This window comes from Curcuma longa, chromosome 11 (assembly GCF_044706935.1).
Source record: "Curcuma longa cultivar G26 ecotype Majalengka, Jawa Barat chromosome 11, ITB_CL_G26_1.1, whole genome shotgun sequence".
Lineage (NCBI taxonomy): Eukaryota > Viridiplantae > Streptophyta > Magnoliopsida > Zingiberales > Zingiberaceae > Curcuma > Curcuma longa.
Genome location: NC_133871.1, coordinates 30,534,429 through 30,551,040, shown reverse-complemented (window position 1 = coordinate 30,551,040; position 16,612 = coordinate 30,534,429). Strand labels below are relative to the sequence as shown.

At 33.7% G+C, this 16,612-nt stretch overlaps 1 protein-coding gene across 1 annotated transcript; it reads left to right on the top strand.

The window, feature by feature from the left end:
* The first annotated feature begins 1,056 nt into the window (after nucleotides 1–1,056).
* LOC141839413 (protein PIN-LIKES 6-like) lies at nucleotides 1,057–16,522 on the top strand. Its single transcript, XM_074727154.1, has 12 exons — nucleotides 1,057–1,180; nucleotides 1,648–1,861; nucleotides 6,114–6,193; nucleotides 7,284–7,408; nucleotides 8,053–8,174; nucleotides 8,947–9,141; nucleotides 9,828–9,902; nucleotides 10,402–10,502; nucleotides 14,512–14,564; nucleotides 15,457–15,651; nucleotides 15,886–16,032; nucleotides 16,159–16,522. Exons 2-11 carry the CDS (start codon nucleotides 1,676–1,678, stop codon nucleotides 16,026–16,028), a joined length of 1,275 nt encoding a protein of 424 aa, XP_074583255.1. The 5' UTR covers nucleotides 1,057–1,180; nucleotides 1,648–1,675; the 3' UTR covers nucleotides 16,029–16,032; nucleotides 16,159–16,522.
* Nucleotides 16,523–16,612: the final 90 nt, after the last annotated feature.

Here is a 16,612-nt window from a genome sequence, read left to right as displayed (position 1 = left end):
AGAGGTGGACGGTTCCATCGATCACTTGCGTGTATAATTTTCCAAACGAACACTAGAAGATTCTTGTGAACTTTGACACTTGGCTTTTCACATGGCTTCTGTCCAAGTAAACGCAACATGCATGATTGGCTGATGCCAGCCAACATCTTTTAAAACTGGAACCCATCGCTAAATTTACTCAAAGTCAACTCAAACAGTGCTTTGAAGTTTTTATATACGATATTTAATTACTAATACTGAGAATATTAAATTTAAGCCTCTCTCATTAAAATATAGCACCATGAACAATATTCAGTTTTTAGATATAAAAAAAAAGTTCATTTCTCTCCAAAGATACACAAAAATGTCATATTCATCCCAATAAATTGTGGTTTGCATCTCTCTCAATCAATGAAGAACAAACGAAGCTAACTACGCAATCGCATCTCTTTTCACCATGAAATTAAAAAAGAAAATTTAAATCGGATGAAATCTAAGGTTCCATCAAACATCTGTACATTATCCAGTTGAATCAGTTCTATTCTATTGCTTTCCTCAAAAAAAAAATTTGATCTTTATCTTGATATTCCAAGGACCGTTTTGCTAGTTTTGCACCCCTCTAACGTGAAGTGTGAAGGACCTAGTTGTCAATGTTTTAGTTTAAAAGGGTTTTTTAGGTTATTATTTATCTTCGAACAATAATACATTTTCCCATTTTTAAAAAATTATAAAATTTAACATGTGTGATTTCATATTTAAATTTTTTTTTACAAATACGTCATATAAAATTTAACATGACACATTTTCATATCACAATTTTGATATTTCATACAGTAAATTTCACCGTTGTTGATCTACACTCAATGTAGTTGAGTTGATCCCATTTTTAGTATAATATTAAATATATCACTGCCGACATCCTACTCCTTAATTATAAACGTATTCGTAATTTTTCTATATTTTTATATTCGCAGTCGTAGGTTCTTAATATGTTATTTGCATAAGTCCCGGGTTCGATGGGTAAGATTCCGTCTCAAATTATAAAAGGGGGTGTCCCGGAAGGAATCACAAGTCACACAGCAGTCGTTTCTGCGATTTCGGAGCGCAAGGTGAGGGAGTAGAGTCGCCGGAGCGTTCTTGGAGGCTTTGTATCTAAGGGAGAGGTCAGGAGACAACGCGAGTTTTTCTTGACGGAGAACCGGTAAGAGGGAAAGCCGGTTCTTGCGGTTGATTCTGGTTGTTCTTCAATGTTCGGTTGATTCTGGTTTATTCTAGGACGATAAAGACAGCAAGTATTGATCAATATTAGGTCTCGACGTTCTAGTTCAAATTAGGGTTTTGTTTGCTTCTGCACATTGGGATTGCATCAGCAATACAAGATCTTGATTTGAACATTAAAGTTGGAATTTTTTTTTCTGATATCAGCGTAGCTTTTTTCGTTTCTTCGCCTGCATTCTTATTTATGAAATATTTTTGACCTTGTTGCCGCTTCCATCTTGTTATCTTCTGGAGTCTATACGTGAGAATTTGCGTGATTCTTTCTCATTTGATTTTTTGCTGGGCTACCAGTTTTTGAGTCTTTGTGAATTTATCTTTGCTCCATATATTATTTCCAATTAGTTACCTCAGAGGACAACCTGGTAAAAATTTTGCTTGTGGATTCTGTAGGCGTTATCGTAATTTAAACACTATCAATATGGAGCGTTCTCTTTTGGAGATTATAAGCGATAATCAGGCCGGAAGTGGCGAATCCATCTTTGCTTCGATGAAATTTGCTGTTCTACCAATAGCAAAAGTGTTTACCATGTGCTTTATGGGGGTGCTAATGGCGTCCAAGTACGTCAACATTCTTCCTGCAAATGGCCGAAAGCTTCTCAATGGGGTATATGGTTAACTATGTTTGTGTTAAATATATATGGATTTCATAGTTACAATGAACTTACTTTACACAGTTGTTTATGGAAAATCCTTCTCTGTCATTTTCTTTGCTTTACTTTGAGATTCTTCCATAACAATTGTGAATTTGAACAATCATAAGATGATCTTAGGGTTTATTTACAAGCAATTAATTTATTTCATACTTCAGAGTCTTGGAGAAAAGGTCACAACAACTTGATATGCATTTCTGAATTTCAGCTGCGTGGCTATTTTTCTTGAGCTCTTTGTTCATTTATGCGGAAGACAAGTGAAGTGGACTCACTAGCCTGAATCAATATGATTATAGGATGCAATAAAACAGTCTTAGATAATATCTATGAGTCAAGTGAGACAGATAGATCCACCTTTTATCCTTGGCCTGATCTCATCACTCTAGGAATTCTTGCCTTTCTAATTTGGTGTGACTTTTCGCCTTCTAGTAGGTTCCAGCTATCAGTTATTACAATGCATACTAGTATCTAGCAGTCAGGTACTAACTAGTATCATATCAGTTGGAGCAAGGCCCTTATAGTACCTTTTTGAGCCATAAATGGAGATGGTATTCACCTCTTTATACCTGGACCATGTGTTGAAATTGTTGTCAGACCATTGTTGAATCTGATCTGAGGACAAGTTGTTACATTATTCTCTGTGAGTGCATGTGATGAGTTGGTAAACTTTGTTCCTTGAGAGTGTGTGACTGTTAGATGAAGGTATTCCTTTCTCCTTAATAAAGATTGATGATGTATGATATTCTTGTCTATTATAGCATGAACATTCTGCATTGAAAATTCATGATAGATTATATTTTATTATAAAGATTTGCTCTTTGGAACTATGCTATATCAAGTTACTTTAGTTAACTTGTGTAGTTGTATTTGTAATTTACTTGAGTCTGTCTGTTTATGATCATGACTTTCATAATAACACCTGAAATTTTGCAAAGCTATGATGAATATCCTCCATGTAATATTCTTGTTGAATGAGGTTTTTATATTCTGCAAAAAAGCAAACAGATGACTGGATTGTAAGTTCCATAAATGAATTTTAATATAGAAATTATTAATGCGGATGATTAACACTGTATTGGATATATGCCTCAAGCACAGTATTAATAGAAGGAAAACATGCACGATTTTTAAAATCAAGTGGTGGAAGTTAAAGGATAGAAAATAAAATATATTTAAGGAGAGGGTAGAAGTACAAGTATTAGGAGAAATACGCGACTTGAATACGACATGGGATAATATGACATTAAAGTTGAAAATGATAGCCAAAAGTATAATGGGTGAGTCAAAAGGACGTGCACTACCAAGTAAAGAATTTTAGTGATTGAACGAGAAAGTACAGGAGAAAGTGAAGGAAAATGAACAATCTACAAGTTATTATACACTTGTAAGAATGTGTAAAACTTAGAAAAGTATGCAGTAGCTAAGAAAGAGATCAAGAAAGTGGTGAGTGAAGTCAAGCATAAAATTTTTGAATGTTTATATCGATAGTTGAATACAAAAGAAGGGGAAATGAACATCTATAAAATAGCTAAAGCGACGGAGAGGAAGACAAGAGATCTTATCCAAATAAGATGCATTAATGATGAATACAATAGGGCACTAGTGAATGATGAGAAATAAAAGAGTGATGGAAGATGTATTTTCATTAACTTTTTAATAAAGATTTAGGTGACTAACTTAACTTACGTAATTTAAGTAGGTTAGAGGAGTATAGAAATTTAAATTTTTATCGTAAAATTCAAACTTCAGAAGTAGAACAAACTTTAAATGGGATGCCAAATGAAAAAGTAGTTGGACCAGATGATCGATAGAGGTATTGAAGTGTCTAAGGAAGTCAGGTATTGAATGACTTACGAAGTTATTCAACTTGATCTTAAAAACGGAAAAAATATCATAGTACTTTAGTCCCTTTATATAAAACAAAAGAGACGTATAAAATTGTGCAAATTATAGGAGTATTAAGTTGAGTCATACTATGAAACTTTAGAAAAGAGTAATAAAAAAATTAAAGAAGGAGACCACGATAATTGAAAATTAATTTAGATTCATGTTTAAAGGTCGATAATAGAAGTTATGTATCTTCTCATATAACTAATTGAAAAGTATCGGGAACAGAAGCAAGACTTACACATGGTATTCGTCGACTTAGAAAAAATTTATGACAGAGTCTCGAGAGAAATTATATGAAGAATTTTAGAAAATGAAAGGTGTTAGCATAGTATATATTGAAATAATTAAGGATATATATGAGAATGTAATGACAAGAGTGAAAACTCCAGGCGGATCAACCAAAGTATTTCCTATAAAGATAGAGTTATATCAAGAATCAACCTTTAAGTCTTTATCTTTTTATGCTAATCATGGATGAATTCACTGGACACATGCAAGACACGCTACCATAGTGTATATTGTTGTAGATAATATTATTTTGGTAGATGAGACACGTGAAGGAGTAAATGTTAAACTCGAATCTTAGCGGGAAACACTATAAGTGAAAGGTTTTAGGCTTAGTAGAGTAAAGACAGAATATATAGAATTATAGTTTGACAATATTAAATGTAATAATACAATTGTTAAGATAGATGACAAGTTGTTTGTAACTGAGAGCTTTAAGTATTTAAGTTTATTTTTGTAAAAAATGGAGGGATTGAGAAAGATGCCTTATATAGAATATAAGCAAATGGTTGAAATGGATAAGGTGTTCTTTGTGATTGGAAAATACTTCTAAAACTTAAAGAGAAGTTTTACAAAACGACAGTTAGACCTACTATATTATATGGAGCTCAATGTTGAACTATGACTCGAGCACATGAGGAAAAGATAAGAATCACGGAGATGAAGATGTTAAGGTGTATATGCGGACATATGATGATGGACATGATAAGAAATAAGAATATTAGAAAAAAAGTCGGGGTTGTAACTATTGAGGGAAAACTTCGGGAGACACATTTAAGATGGTACGAATATGTACTTAGATGACTAATAAATACTTCAATTAGGCGATGTGAAACTATGACAAATACACATATTAAACGAAGAAGAGGAAAATTAAAGGAGACTTGCTTAACAATAGTAAAATAAGATAAAATTTATTTAAATATAGATGATGATAGAGTGATGGACATGATAAGGGATAGAGTCTAATGACGTAGAAGGATCTATATAGAAGAAGAGGAAAATTAAAAGAGACTTGCTTAACAATAGTAAAATAAGATAAAATTTATTTAAATATAGATGATGATAGAGTAGGAGATAGAGTCTAATGACGTAGAAGGATCTATATAGGACTTCACCTAGTAGGAAAAGGTTTGGTTGTTGTTGTTGTCGTTGTCGGATGATTAAGACCTATTTCAATTGTTTTTTCCCAAGCTATATTATGGTTCTTTAGTGTTCCAAATTACATTCTCTCTTCCAGCATGAAGAGTATATTTAAATAAGGCCAAAGACTTGCCATAATGTGGGAAATGGATGAACCAATGATCAACAAGGATTTTAGAATTTCCAGTGGCCTTTCAATGTGTTGCAGTTAGTGGTGTGTCCCAAGAAAGAAGAGAAAGGTTAGGTAGTGATTTGTAGTAGATCCACCAACACATGATGCATGTTTGCAACTGAAATCCTCTATCTTGTTGCATTTATCTTTGAATCAGAATAATCTAACATTGCTTCTATGAATCAAATTCTCATGTGAGCACAATTCTAATGTCTTTTGACAATTTCATTTTACTAGATAGGCATAGTTCTTTTGAACTTCTTTCACATTCTTCGTGCTTCTACTTGTTTATTTGCTAATTTAGCTATTTAATTTTTCCTCCAATGAAACTACATAAATACAATAGACAATGACCATCTTCACAGATAATATTACATCATACTATGAATATCACTAAAATTCTGGTATGTCCTGAATATGCTTCTAGTTCACTCATCTATTAAAGATGAGAGAAAAGTGGTTGATTTTTAATCTCTAAGGAAATATAAGGTTTATTTCTTTGATAGTAAACTAAACAGGAATTGAAGAAAAATTTTGATACATGCCAATAAAAAGGAGAGTGATTTTATGTAAGGGCATCTTGAATCCATAGTAAGCAAAAGCAAAAAAAGAAGGTTGTGTATTAATCGTTTTGTCAATTTAAGTTCTTGTAAATTATTTGTTTTTTCTTTGGTTAGACACACAAATTTTTACATGGTGTCTAATACACGTTGCAGCTTGTCTTTTCTCTTCTCCTTCCATGCTTAATTTTTTCTCAACTTGGGCGTGCAATCACTTGGCAAAAGCTACTAGAGTGGTAAGACTCATCGATGGTGCTCTCATTATTCATTTGTTAATTTTTTTCCTATGGAACTTTATAAATGTGCTTTGTGATCCTTCCTTATTGTAGTTAAATAACTTATATTGTGGTATTATTATAACAACTGCTATTTATTGTTTACTGTAGCATTGTTGAATGTACTTGGTGTGTGTTGTAACTGGATGTTGGCATCTAGAAAACTGGAAATGATAATTTAACAGTGAACTTCTTTTCTTGTTTAATGGAGGATTTTGTTGGTCTTCAGCAAATATCATCTTTATATGTGCTACTGTTTCATGACAATGATACATCAGTTTATTGGATTGTAGTTGCACCACTCTTCTTTAATTCTGGAAAATTTTATGACACTAAGTTTGGTCACTCACAATTTGTTCATTTGATTCTAAACGATCTCAATTAGTCTTCTATGATTAACTTAAGAAATATGTTTCTGTAACCCAATGTCCCCCAAACTGCTACTGGTGTCAAAATATTGGATGCTAACAGTCACATAACATGAGCTCCATGATGCTCATATGCTGCAGAAACACAAGAACTTATGTGATATACACATTCCTAAGGACATGAAACTTGATATAAAGAGGATTCATGATGTTGAACTTCTAATAGCTTGAGGATCTTTTGTTTTTAAGAAAGGTTATTTAACAAAACACCTTCAATTTAATGCTCAATTGGTTGTGTAGATAGATTACTGTCTTGTCAAATTTTGAGATTGTTAGGAATTTTGATGAACAAGTATTAGATTGAAATAAATGTCAGTATAATAGGCTAAATTAGAGGATCCAAAACTTGAGGGTTGGATTGTTTTAAACTTTTATGTGGTAATTTCTGAATTTCCCTTTCCTTTTTGAGCTAATGCATCCGTGCTGGATTACTACTTATTGTTTGGGTTGCTATTTAGTGCCAAAAACTTTTATGTTTTCACTCTTTCACTTACACATGCACTCCAAGAGACACAAATATTTTTGCTCTGCATTGATAGAGAAGAATACTATCCTCGTGTTTCAACTCAGTAAACAATATGTCTAGCAACAAATCAAGATATCAATACTTCTGTCATCTGCAGGTGGTTCATTCCTTTTAATATAATTCTATCTACCATATTTGGATCTCTTGTGGGTTTCATTGTTGCCTCCATTGTTCAGCCACCATATCCTTACTTCAAGTTCACCATCATTCACATTGGAATTGGTAAGATATCCAATCTTAATCAGCATTTCCTGTTAGGGTACAGTTGTTTCCTTTTTTAGGACTTAGTGTATATGTATGCTCAACTTCTAGCTCATCATACTTACGTTTATTTTTCTTTTAACTGAATCATGTTTCTGATTTTGTATTTATGTGCTTTACTCCCTAAGTTTTATCTTAAGTATTTAAAAGGAAGTGGTGCCTAACATCCTACCTAATTAAACATCTTGAGACACGTTTTCTACTTTGCCATCACTTATTTAGACTTTGTCAATGTGCAATCTGTTTAGATAGATTGTTGTTGCTACTTGTGTTTACACTTTTGTAGCAATAACCAAGTTAAAGGTTAGAACTCCTTGTTTTTCTCAAATAAAAGAGATTCAAATCCATTTCATAATGAAATTCAAAGGAACTCATATTATACTGCAGAAATTTTGCAATAAATATTTAAGCAGAGAGAGACTTATACTTTCTTCCCACCTTGATGGGTTTGTCTAGTTGTTTTACAAACTTAACTTTTTTCTATATGTGACGTAGAAGAAATGCCTAGATTCTACTAAGAATAGTGATCTTTGTGGCCTGCATCAAATTGCTATTATCAGTTTTTTTTCTTTTATTTCGATTATCTTCTAAGATCTTGTGTACAGGAAACATAGGGAATATACCTCTTGTTTTGATTGCTGCTCTATGTCGGGACAAATCAAATCCATTTGGTGATTCTGCCAAATGTAGCCAAGATGGAAATGCATACATATCATTTGGCCAGTGGGTAAGTAGTGTTCCACTTTAAGCTTTAATCCAAGCAACATTCATTTCATTTATTCAGGGAACTTTTAATCACACTTTAAAGTTATCCGTGTGCCTATTTTCTTTGACTACAGCATCAACAAAACCATTTAGGGCTGTCTACGTGGAATTTGCTTTTCCCCTTGACTAATGAATGATTTCTAGCAGATTATTTTTAGATATGAGTCTCAAATATTAATATTGTTATTATTATTTTGGGGAGGGAGGGAAGGGGGGGGGGGGGGGGGTTGTGGGGTAGGAACTGTTGTATGACCTCAATTTTCCTTTGCAGCACATCTGGTTGCTTGGGTTCTAACTCTCATTTAAGATGCACTTTGTTAATTGCGTAAAGAGAGCAGGATTTAGGTTTACTACTTGAAACTTGGATATACTTAATGTCATGTGTGTCAGGTAGATAATTGGTCAATTAATTTGTGAAACTAGAATGAAGTTAAAATTAATCTATTTCTATGACATTGGTCGATTGAATTTCAATAATTGAAAAGACGTTTTCTGCTATGTTTATATATGGAAGAATTCATACTTGATGGTGAAGAATTTGAAAGTTGTTTCTTCTTTGAGCCTCAGTTGGCGAAGTATATTTATTTATAAAAATAAAGCTTCCATCTCCTTTCCATTTTTTTCAAGATTAGATTTGTTCAGTTTATGCTCTGGACATTCCAAAATATGTATTTTGGCACCAGTAGACTCTATGTTCAGAGAGACCTTATAAGCTTTTATTTGCAAATTGACAGGTTGGTGCAATAGTCTTGTATACCTACGTTTTTCAGATGCTTGCACCGCCACCAGGTCAAACCTTTGATGGGGCAGAAGAGACAAAGCTTCCAACTAGCCATCCTTTGGATAAGAACTCTGAAACTGAGAAAGTTCCATTGCTGACTTCAAGAGAGGCTGAATCTACTAGACTTGAATCTCCAAAACAAGGAAAAGTAAGAAAATTATATCTATATGCTTATTTAAATTAATTTGAACCAAATCATATTGACTTAAAACTTTATGCTATCCTATTTAGTAGCTTGTGAATTGTAAGTGTTAAACACTTGGTTTTGCAAGTGATAAATATTGGATATCAATCATATATTTTTAATATTTTAATACTAATTGCATATGTCCCTACAGTTACACATAAACTATGCAGTCGAATTTCATATTGTTTGCATTTTTTTTTGAAAAAATTGCATAACATGCAATATATGACATGTAATAGTTGTTAACCAAAAGTTGCAATGCATATAACAAAACAATTTACTTGTTGGCCTGAGTAATATATATAACTTGCTTTTTTGCCTGTCAATTTGGCAAAATTGGTTTAGTGCAATGAATAATTAACTTGAACATGGCTTTGAATTTAACAAGCCAAGGATTGTTTAGCATGTATCCTCCTTATGTGGCCACAAGGCTTATTTAGTTGCATAAGCAACTTAAGCAATGACAATCTGTGGTTGTCATTGTCATTACCTGTTAACTTATGTTAATTGGTAATTGAGTATTAGTTTGGAAACTGAAGGAACCTTCTTTAATGTTCTTGGAGTTTATTTATAAATTCTAACTTCTTATGTGAATATCTGAGCTTATAACTTATCGTATATCTGACTGGGATTGAACGCTTGTGTAGATAATTGGCACTCTATGCTATCTTGTGGAAAAGCTAAAGCTAAAGCAAGTTTTTCAGCCTCCCATTATTGCTTCAGTGAGTATTTGAAGTCACTAGGATGTTCAATATATGAAACTTAAAGCATTTTCTATAGTTTCTCGTCTCATGGACATGTGATGTTAATTATTTATTTATTTTGAGAACGTAGAAAATGGTGTTGGCATGCCTAGTATAATGCACCATTTTTTTTGTTTTAAGATAAAAATGAGGATTTGTTTACAGCTTCATATTTGTTTTAACTTCTCTAATGCATGTTTTAGTTTAGCTTTACAAACTGTAATCAGTTGAATTTGCAACTTACTAAAGTATTATAATGAAACTTTGCGGATATTTTGCAAAAGGGGTAAACATTTGGGGGAAAATGTGGAATTCTCTCAATTTTTGATGGTGGTTACTTGCATTCATTGTAATGTTACTTTTTAAAAATGATTTTGTCTTTAAAGTGTTATATAGAAGCAATTATTTTACATTATTACTTTATATGAATCATGTTTTATGGGGCATCAGGTATGACTAATGTTTTATGTTGCATCAGGCTCTGGCAATTCTCACTGGCACTATACCATTTTTGAAGAACTTCATCCTGACCAATGATGCTCCGTTATTCTTCTTCACTGATAGTTGTCTTATCCTTGGGTATTGATATGTTCTCTTTTCACCTGCAAAGTTTCTCTTGTTATTAAATTTAAGAATTTATATAAAAGTTGAGATGAAAAATTCTCTCTTATTTCATTAATGAACCCGGACACACTTTTATAATTACAATGAGGATTAATAAAGAAAGAAAACTATTCTACCTAAAATAAATTATTCTCAATCAAATCACTCTAATTGATTATATCATATGTTTATCCATGATTTGATTGACTCTCCACAAGGAAGATTTGATTATTTCCTTCACTCTAATCTCAATCAATTCACTAGACAATTTTGAAGTGAAAGCACTAAATATAGAGGATAAATTAGAATAGGAGATAAAGTTCGAAATGAGATGTTTAATACGGGATCAAACACCTTTCTTAATGCAATTGGTATATCAAGATCGAGAAATGTACCTGACTCATTATAGGATTCTACCATTGATTCATCTTCTTCGCTATGGCAAGGATTTACAATTTCTTCATTAGCTTAAGAAGTTTGTTTTTCCTTGAATAAACCAGGATATCCGATTTTTGACTTTATATTCCTCCTGTTTCACTAATTTGAGATCTAACTTGGATAGGATTAGACATGGAGACAAGTGTGGTGTGCAAATTAACACTAAGCATGTGAAGGGTATCTTCATCCACCTTTGAAGATGTTCCACGACCATCACCACAGTTGTCCCCACGATTGTGAAGTGTGCCACGGTTAGGCCGTGACACTCTGGAGACCACAACCGTCACCCCAATCATCACCACGACCATGGAATATGTCACGTTCAAAAGACCATGGCCATCACCACAACCGTTACCACGGTCGTGGAGTGTGCCACAATTAGGTTGTGGCACATTATGGAGATCAAGGTCGTCACCGCAGTCGTCACCATGACTATGGAATGTGCCATGATTAGGCCGTGGCATGTTCTGATTCTCCCCTTCCTCCAATTTGTTTGGCACCATGGCCGTGGTGTCGTCTATGGTATGTTCGCGGTTGATTCTTTTTAAACCTTCATCATCCTTTTCCCTTTGAAGCGAAGTGTGAGAGAAATAAGGGACACCTTGAAAAAAATGACATCACAAGTAACATATGTCTTCTTTGTGTGTGGATAACAATGATAACCCTTTTGAGTAGGATAATACTCGACAAAGATAATTTTAAGAGCTCGAGGATCAAATTTGTTGCGCTTATGAGCATGGACATGCACAAAGGCTATATATCTAAACGTCTTCAAAGATAGATTATTGAAGCTGAAAATTCATTGATATGTTTGGGTGAAAAGAGACAAAGGTGTAACAAAGTTTATAGAGCGACTAGGGAGACAATAGATAAAACACGTCCTTGTGAGGATTGCATCTCCCTATAAATATTTTGGAACATATGCATGGTGAACATAAGGTCATGACCTACCTCCAACAAATGATAATTTTTATATTCAGAAACTCCATTTTATTGTGGGGTATTGGCATATGAACTTTGATGAATAATTTCATTTTCCACTAAATAGTCACCTAAAATGACATTGAAATATTCTTTGCCATTATTGGTTCTAAGAATTTGGATATTTGTTTGAAATGAGTCTGAATCATTTTGTGGAAGGCTTTGAAGATGTTACTAATTTTAGATTTGTCCTTAAGAAGATAAACTCAAGTAAAGTAACTATGTATGATCATCAATAAATGAGATAAATCATCTTTTCCCATGAGAGGTATATATTTGTGAGAGGCCTTAAATATCACTATGAATTAATGAAAATGGGATAGATGGTTTATATTGTTTGGAAGAGAAATGGATGCAAGTATGCTTAGTTAGTTGACACACTTCATATTTAAAAGACAAAGTATCTTTATTAGTAAATAATGACGAAAACAAATGTTTCAAATAACCAACACTAGAATGACCAAGAGAATAGTGCCAAGATATTATTTCCTTATCATAAGAAATAGAATTAAGAGCAACATGAGGCACTAAAGACCGACAATTTTTTATTCTCAAAGTAATAAAGACCTTCGTGAATTTTAGCATTGTTAATCGTCTTCCCTAATGGTAGGTCCTGAAATTAACACGACAAAGGTAAGAATTTAGCAAAACACTAATTATCAAGGGTGACTTTTCTGACAGAAATCAAATTGCATTTTAGAGCAGGTACATGAAAAATAGATTTCAAAATAATGTGCTGAGATAATCGAATATTGCCTATGCCAGCAAATACAACTAATGATCCATCAACAATCCTAACAGTAGTTTAACGAGAACAAGGATTATAGGAAAAAAAAGACTCGAGTCATCTGTCATGCGATCAGAGGCCCCAGAATTAATGATCGACGAGGTTGTTGAATGATTAAAAAAGGATGAATTGAGTTTACCAGATTGAGTCATGGAGCCGACATTAGAGCTGAAAGAAGCATTGAGGGTCATTTAGTTGAGGAATTTACAATATTGTTAATCTGGTTTTTGATGAAGGGAGCAGGAACACCGGAGATAACAAGTCTTTCACACCAAGGACGTTCATTTTGACATTGATTTGGTGCGGAATTTTTGATGGAAATCAAAGCTGAAACATCTATTTTAATGGATTGTTGTGTAATAAGCTCATTAGTAAGCATGATCTTACAACGAGCTTCTTCCCGTCAGACTTTCACCAAAGCTTCTTCAGGAGAGAAAATGGGTTACGTGCAATAATGTGACCACTTATCTCATCCAAATTACGATTAAGACTTATAAAAAAAAATCAAATACATGCTCCTTTTCAATATTGTGATGAATTTTGACACTACAATCAGTGCACGTTAAATCTTTTTCAAGAAATAGATCAAGTTCGGGCCAAAGATTTTGAAGATTAGAAAAGTACTGTCACAAAATTCGAACCTTGTTTCAATTCTTTTAGCTTTGATCGTAGTTCAAAAAATCTGAGAAGTATTGTCCAGATCGGAATACATCTTCCAAGCTACGTCCCACACCTCCTTGGCCGTCTTGAACCAGAGATAACGATAGCTAATGTTGGGTTCCATGGAATTAAGTAGCCAGACAAGCACGATTGAATTCTTGACCAGCTAGATCTGGTACGATGCATCACTTGATGTGGGCTGAGAAGAATCGCTCGTAAGATAACCTAACTTCTTTTTGCCGCATATAACTATCTTCATTGACTGGGTCCATTGCAAATAATTATGTCTGTTTAGCTTATGGACCATAATTTGCAAGGATGAGACGTTGCTTTCATAAAGAGAAGAGACAACGACGAAAGTTTTTTCACCTGTGAATTGAGTGGAAGAATCGGTGGGCATCATTGTTGTCTTTGGAGGAGAAGACTTGCACGTGCTTGTTTACAGAGAGGAACCTTGCTCTAATGTCATATAAAAGTTGAAAAGAAAAATTCTCTTTTATTTCATTAATGAACCAAGACACACTTTTATAATTACAATGGAGATTAATAAATAAATAAAGAATAAATAAATAAATAAAACTATTCTGCCTAAAATAAATTATTCTCAATCAAATCACTCTAATTGATTATATTCTATTTTCATCCGTGATTTGATTGACTCTCCACAAGGAAAGATTTGATTATTTCCTTCAAGTTACACTTTGTGGTTCAATCAGATCAGGAAACAGAATCTTAAAACAAAAAAATTTAGTTACCTTGTTATGGTCAAAATAGCACCATTGATTTCTATGAAGAATAATAGTACAAAGAAGCTATACTCAAGCTGGCAGTAAAGCTTGTTAGTATGAGTATTGGAACTGTTTAGGAAATATCAAGTTCCTACTGCAGTTTTTCTTTAGTAAATTTGAGTTGAAGAATTAAGTGAACTTATTGGCAATCCATTTTTGTGTTAATTGAACTATAATGAACTGATGAGATGAGCCTAAAGCTGTTGTCTGGTGGCTGGATAATGACCTAGTTATTTGCATAGTTGATATTTGAGGGCCTCTATTTTTGTAGTTACATTGGAAGCACAAAATCTCCGTTAGGTGGCTCATATTCGTGTACTTTGCTCTGCAGGGAAGCGATGATCCCGTGTATTTTGCTTGCTTTGGGTGGAAATCTTGTGGAGGGTAAGTCATCTGCTATTTCTTAAGTAGCATTTCTTAATGAAACATATACGTATGATATCCTATGTTTCTTAGTCTAAAGTTCTTCCACTTATTTTCACTATACAAGTGACAATTCTTTCGTCTAGTCTTCACTCCTCACCAACTAACCTCCTACTTACCCAATATGTTTGCTCCAGAAGAATTGGCACGTTATTTGACCATAGCAATCATCTTGATCAAGTGCCTAGAAATTAGATTTTGAATCTGATACTGGAATGTGAGGATCTCTTAAGCTCTCCAATTCTATTCCTCATGGCTCTTCAAGGTTATTCATTTTTTTACTCTCAATGGATGGATAGACTGATAAGCTTATTTTGCTATGGCAATTTGTTAAATTTCAAGTGATTTTCTGTCTCATAGTCTGGACTTGTAGCATCATGACCATGCATCTCATTCTCTGGGTTCACGGGAGGTTATGAAACTTTCATGCAGAGGAAAACCACGACGTTTTTTTATAGGTACTTTTTCAAAGAATATTGAATTGCATAGTCATAAAAATAAGCATCTGAAAATATTTAGAAATGTTTGTTGTTAGAATCTAGTGCATTTGATAGGGTATTAGCATTTAGTTGTTTCTCATTAGCTTCAACCATGGGATAAATGCCAAAAGTGGGAATAAGGTTTAGTTTCCACTAACAACTTACTTTAACTGTAGGTAAGAGTACTAATAATAAATTTGTTTAACATTTTGTGGCCAAGCTTATAGGATATTACTGGTAAAAGTTGAACAGCTACATTAAGAGTGATTGCTGCAATAATTAAGCTAAACACTAACGATTGGGTTTGCATCTTGGATGTAGACAATCCATAATGTTAGAAGCTACTGGTTTTAATGACACTTGTTATATTCCAGGCCCTGGCGCAGGCAGTAGGAGACTGGGTTTACGAACAACCGCTGCTATCATATTCGGAAGATTGGTTTTGGTTCCTCCTACAGGACTTGGCATCATCACTATTGCAGACAAGCTTGGTCTTTTTCCCAAGGGTGACAAAATGTTCAAATTTGTCCTGCTGCTGCAGCACACTATGCCCACGTCAGTCCTTTCTGGTATTATTTTTTTGAACCCTTACAATCCCTCGACCCCTTATGCGAAGCAAATCTAGTGTAACCCTTTTTTTGCTAATATCCTTTCTTTTTTCGTGCACATTATATTGATCCCTTGAAATAGCTACATTGCTTTAAATTGAAGTTCCAGGTTCCCTTGTGTTTCATGTTCTAGATCCTATCCTATCATCTAATGATTTATTTTTTGTTAAATTATATTACCAATTATGCAAACAGGTGCAGTTGCTAGTTTAAGAGGCTGCGGGAAGGAAGCAGCTTCTATTCTATTCTGGGTTCACATCTTCGCTGTCTTTTCCATGGCCGGATGGATTGTTCTTTATCTTCATATGCTTTTTGGACATCAGACAGTGTCCCTTTAATGTGGTATGCAACTCTTACCTTCGATGCTCCCTTCACAAAATTGGAGAAGAGATGTATTATTCCTTATTCTAATTGTAAGGTGACCAACTTTAATGCCCACCTTTTTTCTTTCTTCTTCTTCTTCTTCAGACTGATGTAAATATTTGCTCGTCTGAGTAACTATCAACATACTGCCACTGTTTATTCTTCTTCTTTAGCTGATAGTCCCATAGTCACTGTCTGTCGAAGAGTCAGCCTGCCCCTCATGACAGATTCAGATCGAGCACCTGCTGGCCCAGTATAATCAATTCCATTTTCAGTTATACTATGAACAAAGTCTGTACATCTGTGTTAGTCCAAGCATTGTTAATTTTTGTAACAATTAAGTTATTTTAGATTAAGTTGGAACAATTTCACTGAACTCACTGTGGAACAACTTTCAAAGAAAGGTGCTGTCAATAGTTGTACAAGTATCTGACTGTTTGTGATAATTGCAGATAGCTCTTTCTGCCTATATATACTCTCTCTTTTTTTTTTTAAAAAAAAATCATTATATATTTATCGTCATTGTTAATTTTATTTTCACTATTGTTATGCCATAATG

Coding starts and splice junctions, on each gene's coding strand:
- LOC141839413 (XM_074727154.1), top strand. CDS start 1,676: ATGGAGCGTTCTCTTTTGGAGATTATAAGCGATAATCAGGCCGGAAGT. Junction 6,194..7,283: donor TGGCAAAAGCTACTAGAGTG/GTAAGACTCATC, acceptor TGTCATCTGCAG/GTGGTTCATTCCTTTTAATA. Junction 8,175..8,946: donor ACATATCATTTGGCCAGTGG/GTAAGTAGTGTT, acceptor GCAAATTGACAG/GTTGGTGCAATAGTCTTGTA.